This window comes from Rhinatrema bivittatum, chromosome 12, assembly GCF_901001135.1.
Source record: "Rhinatrema bivittatum chromosome 12, aRhiBiv1.1, whole genome shotgun sequence".
NCBI classification, from domain to species: Eukaryota; Metazoa; Chordata; class Amphibia; order Gymnophiona; family Rhinatrematidae; genus Rhinatrema; species Rhinatrema bivittatum.
In genome coordinates, this window is record NC_042626.1 from 25,698,679 (window position 1) to 25,724,520 (window position 25,842).

Below are 25,842 nucleotides of genomic sequence, written 5' to 3' on the forward strand. Positions count from 1 at the left end.
CTTATGCTAATTTCATTGGGTTATTCAGTTCCCCACTGTGGTGCACACATAAAAATGCAACTGACTCACAGTGCATACAGGAATGGAAAAGTAAACTAGTCAGATCAGTATTTCCTATCTTTAAGATGAGCCTTTGCTCAAGTGAGATGTGCCTCTTGGTGCCAGGGTCCCAAGGATCTGCAGCTCTTATAACAGTAAGTAACGAGCTCCAGTTGGTGTTAATGATCAAATGAAACAGCCATAGCAGTGGTTCTTAACTCATTACTAGAGAACTATGATGGGGAACACTATACATTCAAATTCCACCTTCCACAATTAGGGGTAGATTTTAAAAGCAGCGCGTGTGACATACATGTGCGCCTGCTATCCGGGGTGCACACATGTATACCCGATTTTATAACTTGAATGCGCAAGTTATAAAATCAGGTGTCAGCACGCACAAGGGGGTGCACAATTGTGCACCTTGTGTGCGCCGAGCCACGCTGCCTTCCTCCGTTCCCTCCCAGGCTGCTCCGATTCCCTCCGCTTCCCTTCCCTCTAACCTGACCTTCCCACCTCTTTCCCTAACCTTTCCTCCCCAGCCCTGCTCTAACCCCCTCTAAAATTTTTGTTTTACCTTTAGTGCCTGCGCCGGCCAACTCCCAGTATGCGATCCCCAGCATAGCAGTAGAAATACACTCACAATCAAATTACAACAAAACACATTCTGGGCTTTTTATTCTATTGCAACTGTGCACTGCACAAGAGTGTAATAAAAAGTATTTAATCCAGTAATTTAAGCAGCTGTGACCTGAAGCAGCTACACAGAGGCACCCAAAAGAGGTTAGTGTAGCTGGGTTCAAAAAAGGTTTGGATAAGTTCTTGGAGGAGAAGTCCATTAACGGCGATTAATCAATTATACTTAGGGAATAGCCACTGCTATTAATTGCATCAGTAGCATGGGATCTTCTTGGTGTTTGGGTACTTGCCAGGTTCTTGTGGCCTGGTTTTGGCCTCTGTTGGAAACAGGATGCTGGGCTTGATGGACCCTTGGTCTGACCCAGCATGGCAATTTCTTATGTTCTTATGTTCTTACTGTCTCATAAGAGACTGTAAACTATTCATGATCATCTGGAGGGTAATCTCAGAAGATTTTATGCAGGTAAAAATCACTGGTTGAAAACTGCTCTCTCGCTCTCTCTCTGCAGGCAAAAGAGCCCGTGCTGTGAAGGGCAGAACAGGGGGCACAGGAAGGGAGACAAGTGATTTAGGGTTCAAAGTCTGCAGGTACTAAAGTGCCCATAGCGCCAGCTTCAAATTTTCAATGGCTCTACACAAATTTTAAAAATGATACCCCAAAGTCAGTTTGCATCTGTCCAATATGTTCCATTTCCTGGAGTTTCTAATGTGCACTACAGTAATTAAGAAGTTGATGCCAGGTGATTGAACATGGCACATTTTCCAAAGATAGCACCCAATTATTAAAACTAATGAGTATAAAAAACCATCTGCTCTCCATACCTGGGAACTTTTGATTTCCAGATGCTCTGAGATTGTCGTGGATTAGCTGATGGAGTCAGGAGGGATGTTGGTGTGCAGAAACATTCTCCTCTCTTTCATGCACACCTACACATGTTCTCTCTCTCTCTCTCTCTCTCACACACACGCACACACTTCTCACACAGGCTCCTCTCTTTCACTCACATTTGCTCACTCACTCCTTCACTCCTTCACTCACCCACAATCCCTCTCTAATTCACACATACCCTCATATAAGCTCCCATTCTCTCTCACTCACATACTCACTCCCTCATACAGGTTCCCTCTTTCTTTCACACACACACACACCCCTTCAGACAGGGTACACCTCTCTCTCATGCTCACACATCCACACTCCATCACACACACACACACACACACACAAATGCATTCCCATTCCCTCACACACACACACACGCAGGCACACACTCTCTTTCACACACACACACACACACACACACACACACACACTTCCCCTCTCTTTCACTCACATAAGCTAATTGGCTTTCTTGCTCCTGATTCCAGGTCTATCTTCTTCTGCAGGCAGGATGGGCTCACTTGCAGATCTCCTAGACCTCTCTCTTCTGTGTCATTGGTACAGATAGGATGGGCTCTGCCTGCAGCAATCTGGACCATAATATGAAAACCCACTACATCCTTGTTTCATATCGAATTGTACTGGCGTGGTCACCCATTTTTTTTGAAAAAAAATTTTGAAAAATGTTTTAAAGTGAAATGTGGTGGTTTCATATACTATTTAAGCGGAGACGTCCAGGTTACCCCGTCATATCTATAATCAACTCACCACCTCCACTTTTTTTATAATTGCAATAGTTTCACAAACAATAAAATTTGCTTTTTCTATATCGTCTCTCAATTGTTTCTTGTCATGGTTCTATCGTGTCCTACAACAACATCCCAATGTTCAAAACACCGCCATTGTGTAAATACTTAACTATATCGATGTTTCCTCTCCAATATTAGTTTAAAATGTGTTAATCAACCTGGCTTGTACAAGTTTCGGATGGCATCCTTCTTCAGAGGTTACCTTGTAAGTATCACCCGAAGTCCATAAAAGTTATGCCCGTAGTCTTTTAAATCTAACTTAGGTGCGGTAAGCCTCCTTGCCAGTGTCCTAATGGCGGTTAACCCGATCTCCACTCCATCCTCAAATAAATAGTCACATGGACTTTCCGAAAGAACCAATCACCGCTCTTTATTTATGTTAGAGACATCCAATCCAACTCCTTGTTCAGATCACTTGGTCTCCTTCCACCTCCCTTCAGGGAGTGAGGAGCTGCGCTGCCATTCAAAACCAGCAAAGACAAGGCCCAGAAAAAAGGGTGAGACCTGAAAGGTGTGTGTGTGTGTGTGTGTGTGTGTGTGTGTGTGTGAAAGATAGACTACAAATTTATGTGAGAGAGAGAGAGATCCTGCATGTGTGTGTGAGCCTTCATGTGTGTACAAGACAGTCTGCACGTGTGCATGAGAGAGCCTGCATATGTGTATCAGAGCCTGCATGTGTATGAGAGCAACAGAACCTGCATGTGTGTGTGAGAATCTGGTTGTGTATGAGAGTGAGATAGACTACATATGTATGAGAGCAAGAAAGCCTGCGTATGTGTGAGAAACTGCGTATTTATGAGAGAGAGCCTGCATGTGTCTGTGAGAGCAAGAAAGCCTGTGTATGTGACAGAATATAAGTGAATGAGAGAGAACCTGTATATGTGACAGCATGTGTGTTTGTGTGTGTGTGTGAGAAAGAGGAGAGAGGTTAAAAATTGGGAAGCCCATTTTCCAATCCACGACAATCTATGGGTGATGAAATCAAGAGATCCCGGGTATGGATTTTTAATGCCTATGAAGCAGTGTCAACTAAGCCACAGCAACAAGGGCTCACACCCACACCATCCACCACAGCTTTTCTGGACAAACTCAGGGGATTCAACTCCTGGCAGCAGGAAGACATGTAGGCAGAGGTCTGCCTCTACAGCATGCATCTCCCATATTTTTCTGGAGCCATATGAGTAGTTGCTGCACGATACATCTTCTGCAGGCTAGTGTACATTGATCAAAGAAGCCCATGTTCTCCCATGGACTCATACAGGGATTGGCTGCAGATCCCCACATTCTCTTGTGGGTCTGGGCAGAAGAGAGAGGACATGATGGTGTGAGCGGAGGCGGTGCTTGGCACATATTCATTTTGGGAACAGTAGGGTAATTCAAACATGCAGTGGATAAAGTGCTAGTACTTAGTACCAGCACATACTGATTGAAAATAAGCCCTGTCACAAAAACATAGAGAATGGGAATATTGAAAGTTGACTTTGGTATTCTGACATTAGTTTTGCCATGTTTTACAAATTGTTTACAAATTTGAGGAAGGAAGTAATTATACCTTAATAATAACATCATATGTACCAGTGGTTGCCACTGCCAGTCATTTTTTCGGTGATGTGACATGAAAGAGCCAGCAGGTATCTCTCGGTGTCAGCTTAAAATCCTGGAACACTTCATCTCAGCTCAGCTTCAGTGTCCAGGATCCCAGGGAGGCACCGACCTAACCTAAGGAGTCTCTTCTATGCCACCGCAGAGCATCCTGCTAGCAAGAGGGAGGATTCATTTCGCAGCACCAGGAGAGTGAAAATGAGTCTCTCTAATCACATGACCCACCCAGCGTTGCACTTCAGGACTTGCTAGGCTGCCAATTTCAAAGGCAAAAGACTAATCACTGACGGAGGTGAATGCAGGAGAGCAAAGCAGCAGCTCCAAGAGGAGGAGGCAAAGAACAAGAGATCAGGTAAAGCAAAAAACAGAGTACCCAGAGAATTGAGTCAGAGGAGGGGGGAGATTAAAAGGGAAGAAAGGCTGAAGAGGCTAGGGCTGTTCAGCTTGGAGAAGAGACAGCTGAGGGGGGATATGATAGAGGTCTTTAAGATCATGAGCGGTCTTGAACGAGTAGATGTGACTCGGTTATTTACACTTTCAAATAATAGAAGGACTAGGGGGCATTCCATGAAGTTAGCAAGTAGCACATTTAAAACTAATTGGAGAAAATTCTTTTTCCTTCAATGCACAATAAAGCTCTGGAATTTGTTGCCAGAGGATGTGGTTAGTGCAGTTAGTGTAGCTGGGTTCAAAAAAGGATTGGATAAGTTCTTGGAGGAAAAGTCCATTAATCAAGCTTACTTAGGGCATAGCCCACTGCTATTAATTGCATCAGTAGCATGGGATCTTCTTAGTGTTTGGGTAATTGCCAGGTTCTTGTGGCCTGGTTTGGCCTCTGTTGGAAACAGGACGCTGGGCTTGATGGACCCTTGGTCTGACCCAGCATGGCAATTTCTTATGTTCTTAACGTTTTGCTTCTGCACTTCCCTAGTACCCTAAGAAATTATAGATTTTTATAACATTTTACTATGATTGCTGGTAACATTAAATTTTGGAAAAAAAAATAAGTTTTGGTTGAAGATATCCTTTAGAGTGAGACCCTCCTTCATCTCAAAGTGTGAGTTTGAAATCAGTTGCTATTAGTTATGGGAGATGCTGGATAACAGTCAGAGGAATTGCTGAAGGAAAAGGGGAACTTAGTGGACCCTTCCCTGTCCAGCATACTAAATACAGACCTTGCTATTTTCATTGGTAATAGACTAACATCTAAGCCATTATAAAGTAATGAGGATCTCCCAGCTTGTAACACCATTGCTGATTTTTGTAATGAGAAGGTATCTGCTTTACAAAATAGCTTGGAGCTCCTAGAGCATTTAGCAATAAGTCATTTATGTTTGCTCCCATTGGTGGTTGGCATTTCAGCCTCTTACATTGAGAAAGGTTACTCATATAATTACCAATCTGAAAAGACAGACTTCCCCTTTGGACACATGCCCATTTAGCATCCTGAGGAGTATGGAGGACATCTCTTTTGAAATCTTAAGGAATCTAGTTAATCGCTCATTGTTAGAAGGCTGTGTCCCCAGATAATTATTAAAATTAAACAGGTGATGGTTAGACCAGTTCCAAAGGATAGTAGTAAGCCTATGAATGATTAATTGAATTACTGGTCTATCTCTAACCTGCCTACTTTAGCAAAGGTCCTAGGGAAGACTATATTGTCTCAATTAGATGACTATTTACAGGACCAGGATCTGCTGGACAAAAATCAGTTTGGATACAGAAAACAACATAATACAGAGTTGTTGTTATTATTGCCCCTTCCTGACACCGTGTTATACAGTTTAGAGCATGGTGCTCTGGGATATTTTTGTACAACTTGATGTGTCTAGTGCTTTTGACACCATGAAGTGTAATATTTTAGTCATGTCTTCAATACATGGTAGAAAACAGCAGGTTCAAATAGGCGACCAGTTTTCTTCGTGGCAAGAGCTGAATATGGGAGTGCCACAGGGCTCTGCATCCTCATCCTGTATAGTGAGGCATTTCAATGATGGCTGAACCTGAGTTTGTTATTATTCATCTCTGTTAGTAGCCTGTTTTAAAATTTCAATGTAATGAATATGTTTTATTGTTTTTATCTTTGGTGTACTATGATCTGCACTGAACGCTTATAGCTAGGAAGTTGCTGAATATAAGATTTTAAATAAATAAATGGCAAAGTAGCAGCTCAATACTGTCAGAGATCTCAACATCACCCAAATAACAGAACTAAAAAAATCCCAGTGTGTTCTCACCAGACAAGCTAAAGACAAATAAAAACAAGGCACTCACATTTTCATCACGATGGTGGGATGAACAAAAATTTCAGTGTGTATCAATTTTTGTTTACTCTACAGGACTTCTAACAGGTGACCAGCACACATTGTCCCAATGAAGTATATATTTCGTTTTTTCTTAGGCATGACCTTGTTCATGCTGCTAAGTTATATCTACTACAGATCCCAGATACAGGTATAAATTTCTAGTGCTGTTCAACATGTGTCAGAAAAGTGCTTACTTACAAATGATGTAATTTATCTATCTGTCCAGATGTATGATAATTGTCCATAAATCACATGGATTACCTTCGAATTTAGGGTGAAGGTCAACTATAATATGGCAAGTAACCCTGTTTGAGGGTTACCCTGATGAGGTTGAGGACATTTTTTAAGAGGGTCACGTTTATAGGGGCTCCAAAGTTTGCTCTCCTTTGTGTATTAGCTCTGTAAAGCCTATTTCTTGTGAATAAAAGAAAATAATTTCCTACTTCACTGTGCTCCTGTCCTGGTCAGCTTTTGGGCACAGGGGCACATGGGGATCTGCCTCTTTGCTAGCTGCTGTCATTGTATTGCTTCGTTTATAGTCAGCTGTCTTGCTGAATGCAGTAATATTTGACTATAAGAATTGTTATGCTTTCTTAACACAGATTCATTATATGTCGTTTTTATTTTGATGTTCACATCATTGTTTTGTTAGTAACTTGATTTATGTATGTTTTTCATTCTTGTACATTACCTAGCTTGATATTACCCAAGTAGAGAGTCCATCAAGTTAGGTTGCGAGAACATTGCACAAATCTCATCTTTGGGTGAGTTTCCTCACTCCAAAGGTCATCAAATCTTCACAAGAGTGCACTGTTCTGTTCATACGTTGCACTCTGAATGTCAAAGTGGCCCATAATCCCTACACTAATACTTAAACCTCACCTCAAGTAGCTAGGTGGCCCTCATACAGAAGTATAAATTCCTACCTAGTATGAGGGCCTTATTCTCTCTCTCTCTCACTCTCTTTCTTCACCCCCCCCCCCCCCCCCCCCCGCCCCGTGGTTGTAGATAGGAAATGCAACAATTATGGCACTTATCACAAAGTGCGAAAAGGTTATTGCAGTTTGCGCTAATACCTATGTGAAGTGCTAAGATAGCGCATTTTGTGATGAACAGCCTATTACCATAAAACACACCCCTTTTCCTATCACATGTGATATTTAATGCATTTAGATACATCCAGGCCTAAATTTGTCCAGCTAAGTGCAGTTGCACAAATAGTTGACCTAAAGCTGGCCACATACATTTTGAGAGATGAAATTTATCCAGATATTCAGCCACACATTTTTAGCCAATTAGTTGTGGATGAATATCTGGATAAAGATAACCAGGTATAGTTACCAGGTTTTCTCTAGCTACTGAAAATCAACTCCTATATATATTCATCTTTACCTGCTTTTGCATTCACCTAAATGAAGAGAGTTTAAGCCTCAAAATCTAGCTCAATGAAAATGTATCACTGGTAAGTTGTTGACCTCCTCTTCTGCCTATGTAAGCCAATATTACTCATAAATCTATCATGTGAAAATCAAATTATCACCATCTGCTCTATGCTAAAAGTATCCTTCCATTTTTTGACCTTGATATTTGGACCTTGATTAATGGATAATTGTCGTTTAATGACACAATCTGATGCAATCTCAAAAAGATCCTCTGATAGTTTTGGAATAAAAGCACTGTTGCAACACTTTTAAAATTGTAACTCCCTATTATTCAACCAGCTCATTATTTACTCAGTGAACAAATTATAACACTTTTTGATTGGCCAACTAATTGACGTTTTTCATTGCATATCTAAGGTATGCTGTGGTACACAGATCATATACTTCATTTAAAGAAATTTCTCTCTTTATAAGTTATCAGAGAGATATTCTCCTGATAAATCTGCAAGTATATCTTGCAACTAAAACAATCTCCATAATTTTGGAAATGCCAATACGCATGTTGTTTTTCTCTTCTCCCCCCCCCCCCCCCCCCCCCCGACTTAATCCCACCCTTGGAAACATCTCTAAACAATGTGGGTGAAATTCGGTGTCGTTGACCAACACAACTACCACAGGTCTTTGATTCGTGCCCTCATAAGATTTACATTCTAAAATTATAATCCTGTTATTAATACATTTCTTTTTTCACACTTGAGCATTCCAAATTTAGGCTCCAAGATGAAAACTGTACACAGCAATTAAAGTATCAAGAGATGCTCAGGACTCGGGTTAATTCCATGCCAAGTGTCCTTCAACAGGAAGTGAATGAAATCTTTAACAGAATAGACAAGATGGTCCCCAAAGTCACTTTCACCCACATGGACAACACGACAAGTGCCAAAAACAGCAGAGCCACCATATTGAACCCCAAAGACAAGTACTGCATCGGGGATCTCTTATCTGTCCAAATCGATATGTATGATTACTTGGGTAACAGAAAGAAATATGGAGGAGACTTCTTAAGGCCAAGAATCTATTCACCAAATCTTCAGGCAGCAGCTTCTGGGAGGATTGAAGACCTGAACAATGGAACCTTTCTTGTGCATTTTACTTTATTTTGGCAGGGCAGAGTTAAATTTTCCTTAATGATATACCATCCCAGTGAAGGAATTTCAGCCCTATGGCGATCAAGGCATTCAAGTGATGGGGTTATAAGTTTCCAGGGCATGTTTACGAATGGATCCCAGGAAGCCATCACTAAATGTGGTTTTCGGTTAGATGAACGTGACGAGCTGTGCAAATATTTGGATGAGAGGGATGAAGAATCCGTACACTGTCTAAAACCTCTAAATCTAGCTTGTGAATCTTTAACCTACATGAGATGTGTGGACCACAATCCCACGTATCTTACAACCTTGGAAAAGCAGCTCTTTGTTAGGTAAGCATTTGAAAGTCTAAGGTTCTCCAGTCAAGGTTCCAGAGTGCTTTGTAATCATATAACTTCTGAGCAATATATCTCGGACATTGCAGAAGGGAAAATGAAGGATATAAAAGGAATACTTTCATCCTGTTCGTTATATAAACACATGGAGTCATGGGGTAATAAAATCATATATCCAAGGTTGGATAGGGTTTTTATGATGGTATATTGATATTCTTGTGTTATGTATTTAGTATGATAGTACTGTAATCCACTATGATGAGCAAAGGAATTGCAGGATATCAAGTTTAAATAAATAAATATTTTTGTTTGACGTGTAGCAAGACTTAGTAGTGTGGCTGCCATGTTAATAGCCCATTTGAATGCATGTAAATAAAGGTTAACAAATAATATATATATATATATATATAAGGTGATAATGTTTGTATTATAGTAACATAGTAAATAAATGATGGATGATAAAGACTAAAAAGGCCCATCTAGTCTGCCCAGACTAGACTACCTTAATACATTTCTTGTCTAGCTTTTTGGAAGCTATTATTCCCGTCCTCAGGGCAGAGCAGAAAAGAAAAGATGACATTTTGCAGAAAATATAAGGGAATCATAAAAAGAATTTCAATGAGAGCATAAGCCATCAGATTCTACTGTCTGTGACCTTCTGATCACCCATCAAACCCTACCCCTTCACACTATCATTGGAATGCTTTTTAGAGTTCACTGTACATCACTTATATATAGCATTATCTTTGTATCCTACATGCAATCCTGTGAATATATGTTTTCTCAACGTTTACGAATTTATCGCTCCACTAAGTTTATTTAAGTTTTCCCTGTAAAGCCTATTGATAATTTTTTGTTCCTCTTTAGTTATGTGTTACCTGTAAAGCCTGTTCCTCTTTAGTTATGCGTTACCTGTAAAGCCTGTTGCTAATTTTGTTCTATGTGAACCGATGAGATGTTCCCAACATTCGTCGGTATATAAAAGCCGTTAAATAAATAAATACAATAAAATTTTCTGATAATATTATAATTTTTTGGTCAATCTATTCTAAGTCCCAAAATCTGATACCAATACCAATAAAAAGTATAGCCTTACAGCTTTTACTTAATCTTTCTCTCCATAGAATGATATAGAGAGTAACCAGGGCACCCGTACTTAATATATGTACTGGTTTGGTCATTTTACTTTGCTTTGTGTTTTTTGTTTTGTTTACTTGTGCTGCCTCTCAGATTTACAGTTTTGCATTGTTTTTGTTTTACTGATCCAAAGGTCTAACATTGCTGTGGAAATCTCCAAATCATTTGAGTACATTGATGTTGGCAGTTGTAACAGTGAGTGTTTTTCCTTCACTTTCTCTGTACCTTTTGGTGCCTGGTGCTCTGAGGTTGGTTCAGGACAAACCCTGCTTTTTAAATATCCTTCTCTGCTGAACAGCTAAGTTTTCTTAAAAATTTCTTTTTATTAAGAGGAGTTCACAATGGAGAATACATACAGTGTAGAAACAATACACAGCCGTATCTGGCAAACAACCCAATAATGGGTAAGTCATTTTCTGGCTAAATCTTGGCTGGATAAAAAAAAGAGTGAAAGTAGAGACATGGATAATTACATAGCTAGTTATCTGGATAATTCTGGTTGGAAAGATGGATAATTACATAGCTAGCTATCTGGATAATTCTGGTTGGAAAGATAGCAGTCCTAAAGTTAGCCAGATAAAAAATAAAATAATAGTAACCTAACATGCAGAGCAGGTGCCAATCGCTCTCTCCTCAATTCCCTTCTTTAAAAAAAAGTGGCCAAAGCCCTATTCCCCAACCCCTGAACCCCCAAAAGTAGTCCTTGGGTGGAATACAGAGAGCGTAACTTTCAAACCTATCTACAGCACAGCAGTTGCCTGCCTATGTTGATAAGCAGAGATTTATGACATCATTTTCTAAGCTGGGTGACAGGAGCTGCACAGTTTATAAAATAAAAATACCACGTAGTTTTGCTCCGAAAGTACAAGCATAGACGATAACTTTTAAACAGCCACGTGGGTGTACATGTACGTGTGTTTGGCAGCTTGTGTGAATGGATGCAACTATTTTATAACATACACTGTACATGTATGTATGATATAAAATCAGCTGTATACGTGTACATGTGCGCACAATTTTGTATGGATGTGCACTTGTGCCCACAAATGCTGGCTCTGCAATATAAGTAGGGAGATTTTATTTGATATGCATGCTGACGCAATTACCAGTTTCCCCAATCCATTCTGAGTTCATTCAGGTAAAGGCTCCTGACTTCCTAACCCCCCTAATTAACTATCATCCCTTTTACCCTATTAGCCCCCACCCTTGAAACCCCACTAACTAGCCCTGATTTTTTTTTTAAACTTACGCACCAACCAAAGAAGTAAAGTTACATGGTAGGGACCCTGGTGCATGCTTGTACACGTAAATACTTACACACATACTTCAGGTTACAGACCTGGAATTCCCAAGCCCCGCCCAAACTCTGCCCATGCCCTGCCTCTTTTTTGTAAAAAATTTCTTGTGCATATACCAGTAGACGTGTGCATACTCATGTGCTTTTTTAAATCCATGCAGAGCGCACCAGCCTTACTTGTGCATGGAACTCCTGGCTTCTCTGCATGTATCACCTATCAGGTTTCAGTACACATGACGCATGCAATAAGCACCATAACGCATGGTGTGATGCAAATTTTTAAAAGGGGAAGGATTGGGGAGGAGTCAGGGGTGGGATTTCTGTAAAGGTGGGCTGGCTTTGTGAAGCCATAATGCACGATATCACACAGTTTTAACGTAAAAAATAACTACACTTTTTTCAATTGTGTTAAGCTGTACGATGTCATATAATATATGCCCATATTTGCAAATTCTGTTTTGGGCATTTTTAGGCTGGAGAAGGACCTGAGATGAGGGGGAGGGAGGGGGAGAGAGAGAGAGAGAGATAGCACCTTTGGGGATGGCACCATAGTAAGCAACTATTTATGCTACTATAGGAGGCCCACCTAGTAACTCAAGATGAGCTTTAGATAGTAGTGTAGGTGTTAGGGGCCACTTTTACATACAGAGTGAGACGTACAAACAGAACATAAGAAATTGCCATGCTGGGTCAGACCAAGGGTCCATCAAGCCCAGCATCCTGTTTCCAACAGTGGCCAAACCAGTCCACAAGAGCCTAGCAATTACCCAAACACTAAGAAGATCCCATGCTACTGATGCAATTAATAGCAGGGGCTATTCCCTAAGTAAACTTGATTAATAGCCATTAATGGACTTCTCCTCCATGAACTTATGCAAACCTTTTTTGAACCCAGCTATACTAACTGCACTAACCACATCCACTGGTAACAAATTCCAGAGCTTGATTGTGCGTTGAGTGAAAAAGAATTTTCTCCAATTAGGTCTTAAATGTGCTACTTGCTAACTTCATGGAATGCCCCCTAGTCCATCTATTATTCGAAAGTGTAAATAACTGATTCACATCTACTCGTTCAAGACCTCTCATGATCTTAAAGACCTCTATCATATCCCCCCTCAGCTGTCTCTTCTCCAAGCTGAACAGCCTTAACCTATTCAGCCTTTCCTCATAGGGGAGCTGTCCCATCCCCTTTATCATTTTGGTTGCCCTTCTCTGAACCTTCTCCATTGCAACTATATCTTTTTTGAGATGCGGCGACCAGAATTGTACACAGTATTCAAGGTGCGGTCTCACCATGGAGCGATATAGAGGCATTATGACATTTTCCGTTTTATTAACCAGTGCACACTTGTGAAGATTTGATGTCCTTTGGAGTTCAATGTTCTCTCAACCTAAGATTTGATGTTGTTCAGAGTGAGGAAACTCACACAACGAAGAGATTTGTACAATGTTCTCTCAACCTAGCTTGATGTTATCCAGGTAGAGTCCATCAAGCTAGGTTGAGAGAACATTGTACAAATCTCATCGTTGTGTGAGTTTCCTCACTCCGAAGGACATCAAATCTTCACAAGAGTGCACTGTTCTGTTCGTACATCTCACTCTGCATGTAAAAGTGCCCCTAACCCCTACACTTCTACCTAAACCTCACCTCGTGTTACTAGGTGGGCCTCCTATAGTAGCATAAATAGCCAACTACTAGAACGGCCTTGCTCTCTCTCTCTCTCTCTCAGTGAAATGAGCACTTTGCAGGTAGGAAAATGCAATTAAATAGGTATTAGTGCAAAACGTTAATGGACTTTGCAGTAATACCTATACAAAGCACTAAGATAATGCACATTGCTATAAATAGGCTATTACCATAAAACACACCCCTTTTCCTATCGCATGTGATATTTACTGCATTTTGATAAATCTAGGCCTTAGATTGTACGCTCTTTTCTTATTTATTTATTAATTTTCAAAAACCAAACACAAGTTTATTATTTGTGACAGAAACACATTGATTACAGCATTTAAACACAAAAAAGAAAAAAGAATAATTGAGAAAAACAATTACAATATGGTCCTGCACTTCCAAGCAGTAAAAAGAAAAAAGCACAGCAGCAAAGGAAAAAAAAAAACAAGGGAGTTTACAAAGGTAAAAATAATCGAAAGAAACAGCTTCACATAGATTAAAAAACAGCAATCATATATGCACTACCACTATTTACGGCACAGGGGAAGAGGATATCGGCCTTCAGGCCTCTATATTGGATTTCAATTGTTCAGGCAGGAAAAAAAATGAGACATTCGTTGCCTCTCTTGATAACACATTAGCAAAGTATAAAGGAAAACCCTAAAGATATAATTTTCTGCCTTAAAGCTAGAAAACCTTTCCTCTTAACTTGAGTAGCTTGAGCAAGATCAGGAAAAATCCTCACAAATTGACCATAAAAAGGAGAAGAGAACTTTCTACTCAAGTCCGCAGTTGAAATAAAGGAGACCAAGTAGGTATTCCTGTCTAAAACTTCCAGCGTAGAGTTTTCAAGGAAATTAGTCAAACTCACTTCAATTTCAGTATTAGAAATGGCGTGGCTTGAGTTTCTTGTTGCGCCGGGGGGAAGACAAAGATCCGGGCTCAGGGCTCTGGCGTCATTCGCAGCGCTCCCTCACTGCGAGATGCATCAGGGTCCTCGGTTCCCTGAAGAACTGCTGGGGAGGTCATGAAGTCGGTGATCATCTATTGCCCTGGAGAAGGAAAGGGGTCTAGAGGGAAGACCCATACCTTTCCCTTATACTTAGAAGGCATTTACAAACAAAAAGAAGGTAAGCAAGAAACAAGGCTCGAAGCAACAGAACGTCATGATCTCTCTATGCCACCATCTTGCCTCTCCCAATTGTAAGCTCTTTGGGGCAGAGACTTAGCTTTACCAGAAAAATTATTAGAAACTACTTTCAGCAAAAATATTGGAAAGGTGCAAAAAAGCACTGTGGGGGATATTTTGCAAGTTCTACATTTTGCACTTTTGAGGCAAAAAGACCCCAACGCTCTTTTGTAGATGTTTTCACTTGTGCAATCTGTGGATTTTTTTTGTTCCTTTACAGAAGCTGCAGGCAGTTAAAGCTTTGTACAAGAGATGCACTATTTTAAAACGGGGAGCCAAATTATCTTGTGCGCTTTCTGCTGGAAACATCAATCTAACTTTTAGTCTTAATGTTTTTGAGAGATTTGTTGTCAGTGACCTTAAAATGAATTGTTCCCTTCTCGCTCCTCATGGTGCACTCATAAAGACTCCCCAATTTCAGTGCATTTAGGTGAAAGATCAAGATCACACACTCTTCCCTCTCCCACCCCACAACCACCAGGTTTTCTTTCAAGCAACTTCCAAATGTTGTCTTGTGGCAGAAGGATATTTCTTGCCCCACCTACTTGGTCAGGATAAGAACAAACACTGTAAGATCTGGTTGGTACATTTTTATTTTTACAAATATAACTGGTAGGGTTATTTCCCTAATTTTCCAGAGAGCGAAGATATCAAAAAAGAGAAATGCAAGACAGGAATGGACTCCCCATTCCCCAGTGGCTACTTCCTGAAAAATGAGTGGCATCCTGTTTTCTGCAACATGTTACCGTACAAAACCAGCGACGAGATTAACAGCTGCTTACAGGGGAAAAAGCTGTACCTCATTGGAGACTCAACACTGCGACAGTTCATAATGTACTTCACAGAGGTTTCAAAGAGTACGTTTTTCCCGTTTTCTTTTATTGAGGGGGCGGGCATTTGCTCTGGATCTACATTCTCCTTTGGTGCCTGTGGCAGAGCTCCTAGCACATGGCCCATCCTAGTGTCACACAGTAGCATCAGAGTGAACACTAGAGGCTTAACCAAAGCACCGCACTGCCTAAGAGCCTCCACCCCACTCTTGGTGGAAGCATCTGTAAGGAAATAGATTCATGTCCAAGGTTGCCTGATGGTCTCTAAGAGATGGACAACCAAGATGTCAGTTTTGATGGCAAATTTAGCAACCTAGACTCAGATGAGTTTAGGATGAAATAGGTCCAAGAACTCTACAGTTAAAGATGAATTTTAAAAGCTGGACACGCAGTGAAATTGGGAGATAAGTGCGCATCTAGCACTTGCGCATTCTACCCGATGTTTGTTATAACAAATAGTATTTCGACAAAAGAACATTTTTAAAGATAATTTTTTTGAGCCATTTATCAGGGTCTATTCATTAATTCTACACCTACCTTTGGCCTTTGAACAAATATGACATTTCTGGAAATGTCTGTGGGCATGATTCCTATCTCAGATCTGCTCAGTTTACTGCTGAATTGTTTTTCCACATCTAAACATCTAAGAAAATTGACTATATTAACCATGAAACTCAGAATGGGCACTTCATGAAGCAGATATTAGCCAATGATATCAGCTCCATAAAGACAGCATTCGGTGCTTTTTGTACCCTTTATAATATGCACCAATACATTTTAAAAAAGAGGTTATAATCAGTACTCAGAGTAAAATTCAAGGGATGCCATCATAATTTTATACAAGCTGTTTTGAAACACCACCTAATCACTCTTGTACATTTCTCACATTGTGCTGTCTGAAACATACAAATCAAAATGAATTGAAGTAGGAGTTTGTTTCACTGATCTACACAACATACTCTACATCATAGAAATATTATAAAAGTAATTACAAATGCAAAACAATTGCATAAGTATTCACACAGCAAACCCAAATTAGCTCCAGTTCAAAAAATTGCTTTAACAAGGCCCTTAATAGGGTAAACAGAGTCCACTTGTGACTAAGCACAGTAGCTGAGCTCGTTAAAATATGCCTGGATGAGGACCTGAGCTCTTTTTGTTATAGGACATGAATTTGAAGCAAAAGTCAAAACATGCCAAACAAGAAGCTGCTGATCAAACTCCAGGATAACGTTATACAAAGATATTAAAGGGGAAAGGCTAGAAGAAAATTTCAGTATGTTTGAATATCCCTTGGAGCACTGTCAGGTCCATCATCCTAAAGTGGAAACAGTTTGGTACCACCAAGACACTGCCACGATCAGGCTGACCCTCCAAAGTCAGTAGCCATGGGATAAGGAAACTTGCAGAAGGTCACTGTGAGGCCTAAGATTACTTAGGCTGTGACGGGGGATAATGTTAACTGTTCAACAATTTCAAGATTATGCCAAAAATTTGCCTTCTATGAGACAGTGGCAAGAAGGAAGCCATTGCTGGAGAAAAGCCATATGCTGTGCCTCATAACATTTACAAAGAAACACTTGTTAGGCATTGCACATATGGGAGAAGGTTTCTGTGGACTGAGACCACAGTGGAACTTCTCGATCTCAGTGCTAAGTGATAATGTGTGCAGTAAAACAAACCCAGCACATCACCCTGTTAACACTGTCCCAACAGTAATGCAAGGTGGTGGCAGCATTATGTCGTGGGGCAGGGAGGCTAGGAAAGATTGAGGGAAAGATGGAGGTTGCAAAGTTCAGGGAAAGCTGGATCCTGGAGGAAAAGCTCTTCCAGTCTGCCATAGACCTAGGACTGGGGACTGGGGAGAAGATTCTCCTTTCAGCAGAACAATGATCCCAAGCACAAAGGTTCAGCAGGAAGAAAATTAATGTCCTTGAGTGACCCAGTCAAAGCCCGGACCTGAATCTAATATGAAATCTATGACAGCCTACAGGCCACACATGATGCTCAGTCAGCCTGAAAGAGCTTGAGTTCTTCTGCCAAAATAAATGAGTATAAACTGCACCATCCTACTGTGCAAAGTTGGTAGACATTTATCCAATCTGTTATTGCTGTAAAAAGGGCTTCCAACAAGTATCAAGTGTGAACATTTATGCAATCAAGACTTTTAAAAACAGGGATGTTATTCTTATTTACTTTTGGAATATAAATGTTCTTTTATGATGAAAGTGTAATGTGTGTTGTGTAGATTAGGGATGTGAATCGTTTTAGGACGATTAAAATTATCGTCCGATAATTTTAATATCGTCTTAAACCGTTATGGAACACAATACAATAGAGATTCTAACGATTTATCGTTATAAATCGTTAGAATCGTGAGCCGGCACACTAAAACCCCCTAAAACCCACCCCCGACCCTTTAAATTAAATCCCCCACCCTCCCGAACCCCCCCCCAAATGACTTAAATAACCTGCGGGTCCAGCGGCGGTCCGGAACGGCAGCGGTCCGGAACGGGCTCCTGCTCCTGAATCTTGTTGTCTTCAGCCGGCGCCATTTTCCAAAATGGCGCCGAAAAATGGCGGCGGCCATAGACGAACACGATTGGACGGCAGGAGGTCCTTCCGGACCCCCGCTGGACTTTTGGCAAGTCTCGTGGGGGTCAGGAGGCCCCCCACAAGCTGGCCAAAATTTCCTGGAGGTCCAGCGGGGGTCAGGGAGCGATTTCCCGCCGCGAATCGTTTTCGTACGGAAAATGGCGCCGGCAGGAGATCGACTGCAGGAGGTTGTTCAGCGAGGCGCCGGAACCCTCGCTGAACGACCTCCTGCAGTCGATCTCCTGCCGGCGCCATTTTCCGTACGGAAACGATTCGCGGCGGGAAATCGCTCCCTGACCCCCGCTGGACCTCCAGGAACTTTTGGCCAGCTTGTGGGGGGCCTCCTGACCCCCACGAGACTTGCCAAAAGTCCAGCGGGGGTCCGGAAGGACCTCCTGCCGTCCAATCGTGTTCGTCTATGGCCGCCGCCATTTTTCGGTGCCATTTTGGAAAATGGCGCCGGCTGAAGACAACAAGATTCAGGAGCAGGAGCCCGTTCCGGACCGCTGCCTTTCCGGACCGCCGCTGGACCCGCAGGTTATTTAAGTCATTTGGGGGGGGTTCGGGAGGGTGGGGGATTTAATTTAAAGGGTCGGGGGTGGGTTTTAGGGGGTTTTAATGTGCCGGTTTTTCGATTTTTCGATTTTTCGATTTTTCACGATTTTTCACGATATTTTACCCCCCCAAACGGCAACAATACGATTCCCTCCCCCTCCCAGCCGAAATCGATCGTTAAGACGATCGAGGACACGATTCACATCCCTAGTGTAGATCAGTGATACAAACTCCTTCTTTAATGCATTTTGATCTGTATTTCTTAGACAGCAGAATGTGAAAAAAGTAGGAGAGTGAAGAATTATAAGGCACTGTGTATGTAACCAATCATGTTGTAATTGTTATATTGCACACATTTTAGTTTCTAGCCTACAGCAGAAGAGTTTTTCAAAAGCATAAAGATTAGAGCAGTTTGCTTTGCAATGCCAATGACAATCTATGTTCTTTTCCCTTAGATATGCAATATTTTAATCATCCTTACACAGGATTTGCTTTTTGGGAGAAGACTCTGCTGGCTCTCAACATGGAGAAGAACATTTATGTACACTATAAGAGGCACGGATTTCCACTGGAGAGTTTTAACTTCTATTATTTCATGGAAGATGCATATACAAGTCGGCAAATCGATCAGCATGCAGGAGGCAAAGACACCATTATCGCCATCACCATGGGCCAGCACTTTAGACAGTTTCCCCTTCACCTTTACATCAGAAGAGCAGTCAATATTCGTCGAGCTATAGAACGCCTCTTCCGTAGGAGCCCACACACAAAAGTAATCATTAAAACAGAAAATACAAGAGACATAAACACAAATGTGGAAAGACTAGGAGAATTTCATGGTTACACTCAGTACCTTGTAATGAAAGAAGTTTTTCGTGGGCTTAATGTTGGTTTTATAGATGTGTGGGACATGAGCAATGGTTTTGCTACTGAAGATGTCCATCCGCAGTTGCATGTTCTTCAGAACATAATAAGTCTGGCTTTCACATATGCCTGTTAACAAACGTGCATACTAGTAATAGTAATATGGTATTATGTTGTCGCAATAATATAGCACATTAACCTAACATGTGTACTTTCAAAATACAATATCATTACAACTTCTACTAACAATTTCTATAGCACTACTAGGCATTTGTAAATACTTACACACATATATGCAGAGATCATGGCTGACTGTGGTCCCATTCTACAGTAATGGTTAATTTTTTGCCATTACTCAAAAAAAGAGTCAGATGGTGAATGCACTAAATGTAAATAAGAAAAAAAATCAGCATTCAAATTACATTTCAAATTGATTCTTACACAATGCATGCAGTAAAGTGGACCTTCATATCTCCTTATTCTTCTCAACTATTTCTGGTCATATATAATCATTAGTCCATTGGATTTTTGAGAAAGATTTCATTGTAAAAAAAATCCGTTCACTTTAAGCGCAACTGTTTCAGGAACTCACACTGCATGCTCCATATTCATATATTCATTTGTTTAATTTGGTTCAAACTCTAAAAAGAAAACAAGATCATATACGTTTATGTAAGCATCATAAAGGATACGTTTTTTAAAATATTTTCCAATCGTACATTTTCTTAACAGCATTTCCCAAAGAATAACTGCCAGCAATCCCATTCAGAAGCGCAACCTTAGCATAAAGCTCTTTTATTACGGTTGCGTAATGGTTAACGTCATGCCGTACAATCAGCTGAATTTGACGTTTTTCTAAGAGCCTTATATAAATTGACAATCAGCTGTGTCTGATGTTTCTAAGTAATGTTGCATAAATTAGCCATTGGCTATAGAGAGAAATTAAAAAGATGTTTCATACAATGAGTAGATTTCTGAACTAAAAAAATAAACTTCACTCAATATCCACGTTAAGGTAGCAATGAGGACAATGATCCTGATTCTTTTTTAGGATGACCACTATGGCAGGGACATCCAGCAAGAAGACGGAGATATTAACAAACATCAAAAGGGAGAGAGCCACCAACATAGAACCTATTCAGGTGGGTGAACGTAAATCAGCGTTTTATAAATCTCTTGGGACTTGATCTGACACTGGAACAAGAGGACATTTTGAAAAAAAAAGACTTTCTTTTCTCCCCACACAATCAAAGAAACCTTTTTCATTCTGTTGTGATTTTTTCAAATTCTTTAGACAACTTCAAAGAAAAGTTTATGTTGAAAAACATTCATCAATCACCATCGATACATCTTAGCCAACATTTATGTATGGATTTTATTTGCAAACAAATCTTTCTAAAAAATCAAATGGACCAATGATTATATATGACCCAAAATAGTTGTAAGGTAAATACATTTTCCCTTAAGGAAATGGGTGTTATGAAGGGCCACCCTACTGCATGCATTGTATAAGAAGCAATATAAAGGTACTTTGAATGCTGATTTTTTCTTAATTGTTGGCCATGTCAAGACTACATTCTACTCTCATCTCTTTGGGAAAACTGAGCAGGGGTGGTTTGCAATCAGAAGATATATAAAAAGGAAAAAAGGACACAAATATATTTTTAACAAAAATTGAAAATAATAGTTCCAATAGTAAGGAGTTCCAACAAAAAGATAAAGCAGAAGTTGCTGTAATACTCTAAGTCACTGTTTCCCACTCAGTGCACCGTGGTCGGCTCTAGGCTGGACCATGGCCTCAGTAACGGGACCTGGCCTCTGAGCCAGGCCCGTACATTGGTGCTGGACCTGTGCCTAAGTCTCGGCTTCCTGGCTGGGCCCCCCCCCCATGGACGGGGTAAGTGGCAGCTGGGGAGGTTTCTGGCGCCAGCAAGTTTTAAGGGGGTAGAAGAGATGGGGAACAGGCCTGAAGATGCCTCATTTCATTTTTTGTTTTTTTTATTTGGGGGGGGGGGTAAAGGTTTATTTTATTTTTGCAAAGTCAGAAATAAAATAATCATTAAACAAAATGATACCCTTGGGGAAGAAAAAATGAACAAGAAAAACTAGACAAACTTTCTATCTCTGACTTGGCGGGTGGTGACTTCTGCGTTCGGTGACAGTTATGGGGAAGACGCATCATGAAGGAGCAGCAAAAGAAGGTGGAGGCAGCTTAAACAGGAGGCTGGAACTGGCTGGTAATAGGTTTCAGGCGGGGCCTGCAAGCTGTTGTTCCTTCTCTCGCAGAGGAGTTCTTGATAAGCCTGATTCTGACCAGATGGGCGACCCAATAGGCCGGCCGGGGGCGGGTATGATTGCAATGCCAGGCTCAGGTGATGCTAGGGGTTTTTCCAGGGCAAAGGGTCAAGCTTGTGAGTGAGATCCATAGGGGTGGATGACATTTCTGGAAGAGAAGTGGGGAGGGTGCCCATTGTTGTTAGGGACTCAGATTCGGAGGGCAAAATTGTGAGTACGCTGTAGATATTGATGCGGATGCAGCAGGTCCAAGGGTCCCCCATGTGCTCTGTGTACTGATTTATCTGGTCACGTTGTCAATGCCAGAGGGGAATGTGATGCATCCTTGGCACAGAGGGGCAACAGGGAGGTGCAGGAGGTTGTGCAGACACACAGGGGAAGGGTTTTATGGGTCAGGGGGTGCAAGCAGCAAAGTGCAGTGCTGGGGGAGGGAAGGGGATATCTAAAGGAGGACAGAAAAGAGGTAAAGATAAAGGTAAGGCTGTGCTTTCTGGGAGTGGAATGGGAAAGGGAGGTGCTGAGGGTCATGATCCTTCAGGAGCAAATTTATCTTCAGGTTTTGTGGATGCTGGGGAGCCCATGTATCCTTTTGATTTGTCGGTATCGTGGGGTGCTGGAGTAGGGAGGGGAGGTGCTGCTTGCTTATAGTTATGGGGACTGGGGTGGGGCTGGGGTTCTGGAGAGGGCTGGCAAGGGTTTCCAAGGGGTGGTTATGGGCCAGGGCAGGCTGGCGCATCAGGTTGGCAAGGGAGCAGGAGGGGGGATGGGCTGGGGGGAATAGGTGGTGGAGGATGGGATTGGGGGATGTCGGAAGCTGGCCAGGGTATTTTGAGGATAATTGGGGTGAGATGGGTGGAATCGCCCCTTGTTTGTTGGATAGAGATCAGGATTTAGGGCAGCGAGGAGCTAGGTTAGGTGTGGGCTGCAGAGAACAGTTGGTGGAATGTTCTGGAGTTTGAGGAAGCAGAAGTAGGAGGGGTCGTGGTTCTGGCATGGGTGCATACATCGTTTCTTCAGTTGCAGATATGACGGGAGATGAGCAGCAGTCAGACATGTTGCAGTCCGAGGTGCAAAGGGGGAACAGACGAGCAGCGCTGAGCTTCTGTCGTAGAGAGCAAGATCCTCAGTTAAATGCTACTGAAGGAGATGAGCATCATCAAGGAATTTCTGATGGTGCTGACCAGACTACAGCACTAGAGATGTGCATTCGTTTTTCACGATTTAGCCAATGCCAACGACATTGTCTAATTCGTCATTGTTGGGGAAGTTGGGAAAAAGAATCAAAATTCCACGAATTTTCGGGTTAAAGTCGGTTTTTTATTACTGCGCACTAACGGATGTTAGTGCGCATGGACTATCCGTTAGCGCGCAGTCGCTGGACGTAGTGCGCAGTACATGGCGCCTCACCCTACTGCGCACTAACGGATTGTTAGTGCGCGCTAGGTGCATGTCAGTGCGCACTGCGATATGTTAGTGCGCACTAAGGTAAACTGATACTACATTGATACTTTTGTGTAAATTGAAGGTTGAATATGTATTCCTATTGGGTGTCTTCTTGTTTTTTATTCATTACCAAGGTTACCAACAGCCAAGGTGCTGTTTTTTACAGATTGTTTTATATGGGGGATGGGGAATGGGAATGGGGGATAGAGCTATTAGCTTGAAGTTCTAATCCTACTGTAGTAGTGTGTCTGTGGATATTGTGATTATGTCATCAATCATGTGACTAGAATTTGTTTGATATATTATGCATAATATTCATTTGCATCATTTTTGAATTGGCCACTTAAATTAATAGGTTTATTTTCCCTCCTACTTTTAGTCAATAGGTAGCTATAATAGCTATATAATAAGGGGTGCTCTGCTTATGTGTTGCTTTTGTTTTGTGGGTTTGAGGAGAAAACATCAGTCAATCAGTTTATAGCTAGCTGCAGCTGTTGATTTGATAGCTAATATATTATACAGCCTTTATTGTTAGGGTACTATCTGCTAGCTGGCTTAGCTAGCTGATACTAGTATCAGCCTATGATACTAGCAGCCAGCCAGTAGCTAGCCATTGCCACTAGCCACAGTAGCATATAGCTGCTACTGCTAGCAGCCAAGTACCACTAGCCAAAATAGCCAATAGCCACAACCAGTGAGCTGAGCTGAGCTCTACTCTTTTTTTCTGTTTCTTGAGTGAGCTCTTCGTTCGCAGCATTCCTAGCCTAGGCATAGGCAGGCACCAGCACTCCAGTCCAGCAGCAGGGCTTGCTTATAAAGGACAAGGTGAAGGTAGGTGCGTTGATTGCTTTCTGAACATTGCAGCAGTAGAGTTTTAATAGATTTATAAATATATAAAATTATATAATATTATATTTATCAATATTATATAGATGTATGTGTAATCTACCAGATTTATCACGAATAGTGTTTATAGCTAGCTAGCTAGCCATAGCCAGTGACACTAGGCTAATAGCTAGCTTGGCTATTAGCCTAGTGTCACTGGCTATGGCTAGCTATTAAAGCCAGTGAGTCACTACTATCAAATCAATTCTACTACTAAACCTATAATTGGCCAATAGTCTGTCCAATATCCTATATTATGTATCTTGTGCTTGGCTTGAGGCTTCTGCTCCTGTGTGTGAGATTTGTGGGTAAGACTTGAAGTGGGAGGGAGAAGTTATTTTAGTTCAAAGAACAGAATAGGCCTGAAAAGGATATGAAAAAATAGGAATAGGACTTCTCTAACCTCAATGCAGAAAAGCCTAGCCAGTCCTGCCAGGAGGCTAATGTAATGAGTGAACTGAAGTATTGCAGCCTAGTTTCAGTCTCAGTCTGCTGCAGTTTGATGCTCTGGCCAATGCATGGTATAAATTGCAATATAATATATTAGTAAGTATACTATATCACATTATCAATTGTCAGTGTCACTCACTGACTAATAATCACTATATCCTTCTTTGTCCTGTGGTCTGGGGGTAGCCTTAGCAATAGCTAGCTAGCTAGCTAATGCTATTAGCTCAATAAAGTTTTAAAAATGAATACCAAACTAATTTATTAACTTGTTTAATGTACTATTTATTATATATTTCTTTGACCACAGGATCATAATGCCCCTACCAGTACCCTCTGGAAAAAAACGTGTTGGTAGTGATAGTGCTACTGGAAAGAGCTGTCTGCCAGTCCCTAGGAAAAAACTGCAATTTTTTGAGAAGAAAGAGGATGTAGAAGTGCAAGGAAACTTGTTGCAAGGGAAGGAACGAGCAAAATTTGAGGGAAAGGTGAAAAGATTAGATGAAAGAATGGTGCTACAGAAAGTATTGGATGATGATGATGAATCAGATATTGAGGAGGAGGAGGAGGAGGAGGATCAGGAGTTTTTGGCTAGTAAACATTCTGAGGAGAAGGAGGAGGAGGAGAACAGAAGCAATGACAATGTTAGTCAGATTGCAAAACAAACAACTACTGCCAGTGCCAGCAGTATTGCTGGTACCCTGTCCCCTACACCATTTGAACATCCACGTGTGACTACTACTACTACTACTACTACTATTTCTACTACTAGTATGAAAATGACAAGTATCCAGCCTAGAGTAAGGAACAGTACAAGGACATCAAAGATTTGGAATCATTATCATGTTGTGGCTGACCAGAGATTTGGACAATGTATCCATTGTAAAAAGATGGTGAGCCGTGGAAGAATTATTGGACATCTTACTAACAGCAACATGAAATATCACCTTGAAAGAGAACATAGAGCACTGTTGCTTGCAGAAGAAGCTGGTCCCACCGTGCTTGCCCAGGCTTCAAGTAAAGCAACAGGGAAGCAGCCACAGAAGGAAAGTAGTAGTACTAAAGAAGATACAGATTGTGTGCATCTGCAGAAGCAGCAGTCTCCTCTTCCTCATCCCCAGCAGCAGCGGCAAGCTACCATGGAGCAGATGGGGTGGTGTTCTTCTGCAATGTCACAGAGCAGGAAGCAGGCAATGTCTAAAGTGGGTACACGACATATTGCTGTAATGATTGCTTTGGATGATCAGCCACTGCAGATTGTAGAAAATGAGGGATTTAAGCGGATGCTCCATTATTTCGCCCCTTACTACAAACTTCCTTCAAGAAGTACATTTAGCCGTCAGGTGCTTCCTTCCCTATACAGAAAATGTCGTGCTGAAATGCAGATTATGATGGCAAGGGCAAAGGGGAGGAGCATCCTTCTCACCACTGATGTTTGGACTAGTATGAATGCAATGCATGCATATTTGTCTCTAACAGCACATTGGTGGCAG

General features: G+C 41.4%; 1 protein-coding gene across 2 annotated transcripts; it reads left to right on the top strand.

Annotated features, from left to right (window-relative positions):
• The first annotated feature begins 4,199 nt into the window (after positions 1–4,199).
• Positions 4,200–22,199, top strand: LOC115074331 (NXPE family member 2-like). Of its 2 annotated transcripts, XM_029573672.1 has the most exons (6): positions 4,239–4,318; positions 6,306–6,420; positions 8,413–9,134; positions 10,408–10,469; positions 15,074–15,292; positions 18,871–22,199. In XM_029573672.1, the coding sequence occupies exons 2-6, from the start codon at positions 6,340–6,342 to the stop codon at positions 19,413–19,415; spliced, it is 1,629 nt and encodes a 542-aa protein (XP_029429532.1). In that variant the 5' UTR covers positions 4,239–4,318; positions 6,306–6,339; the 3' UTR covers positions 19,416–22,199. The 2 variants fall into 2 exon arrangements, with proteins under 2 accessions (XP_029429533.1, XP_029429532.1); XM_029573673.1 differs by lacking the exon at positions 6,306–6,420 and having other exon boundaries at positions 4,200–4,318.
• Positions 22,200–25,842: the final 3,643 nt, after the last annotated feature.

Excerpts from the sequence above, each read along its gene's own strand:
- LOC115074331 (XM_029573672.1), top strand. The coding sequence starts at position 6,340 with ATGAAGTATATATTTCGTTTTTTCTTAGGCATGACCTTGTTCATGCTG. Across the intron at positions 9,135-10,407 it reads GAAAAGCAGCTCTTTGTTAG|GTCTAACATTGCTGTGGAAA; the intron begins GTAAGCATTTGA and ends ACTGATCCAAAG. Across the intron at positions 10,470-15,073 it reads TGATGTTGGCAGTTGTAACA|AGAGCGAAGATATCAAAAAA; the intron begins GTGAGTGTTTTT and ends CTAATTTTCCAG.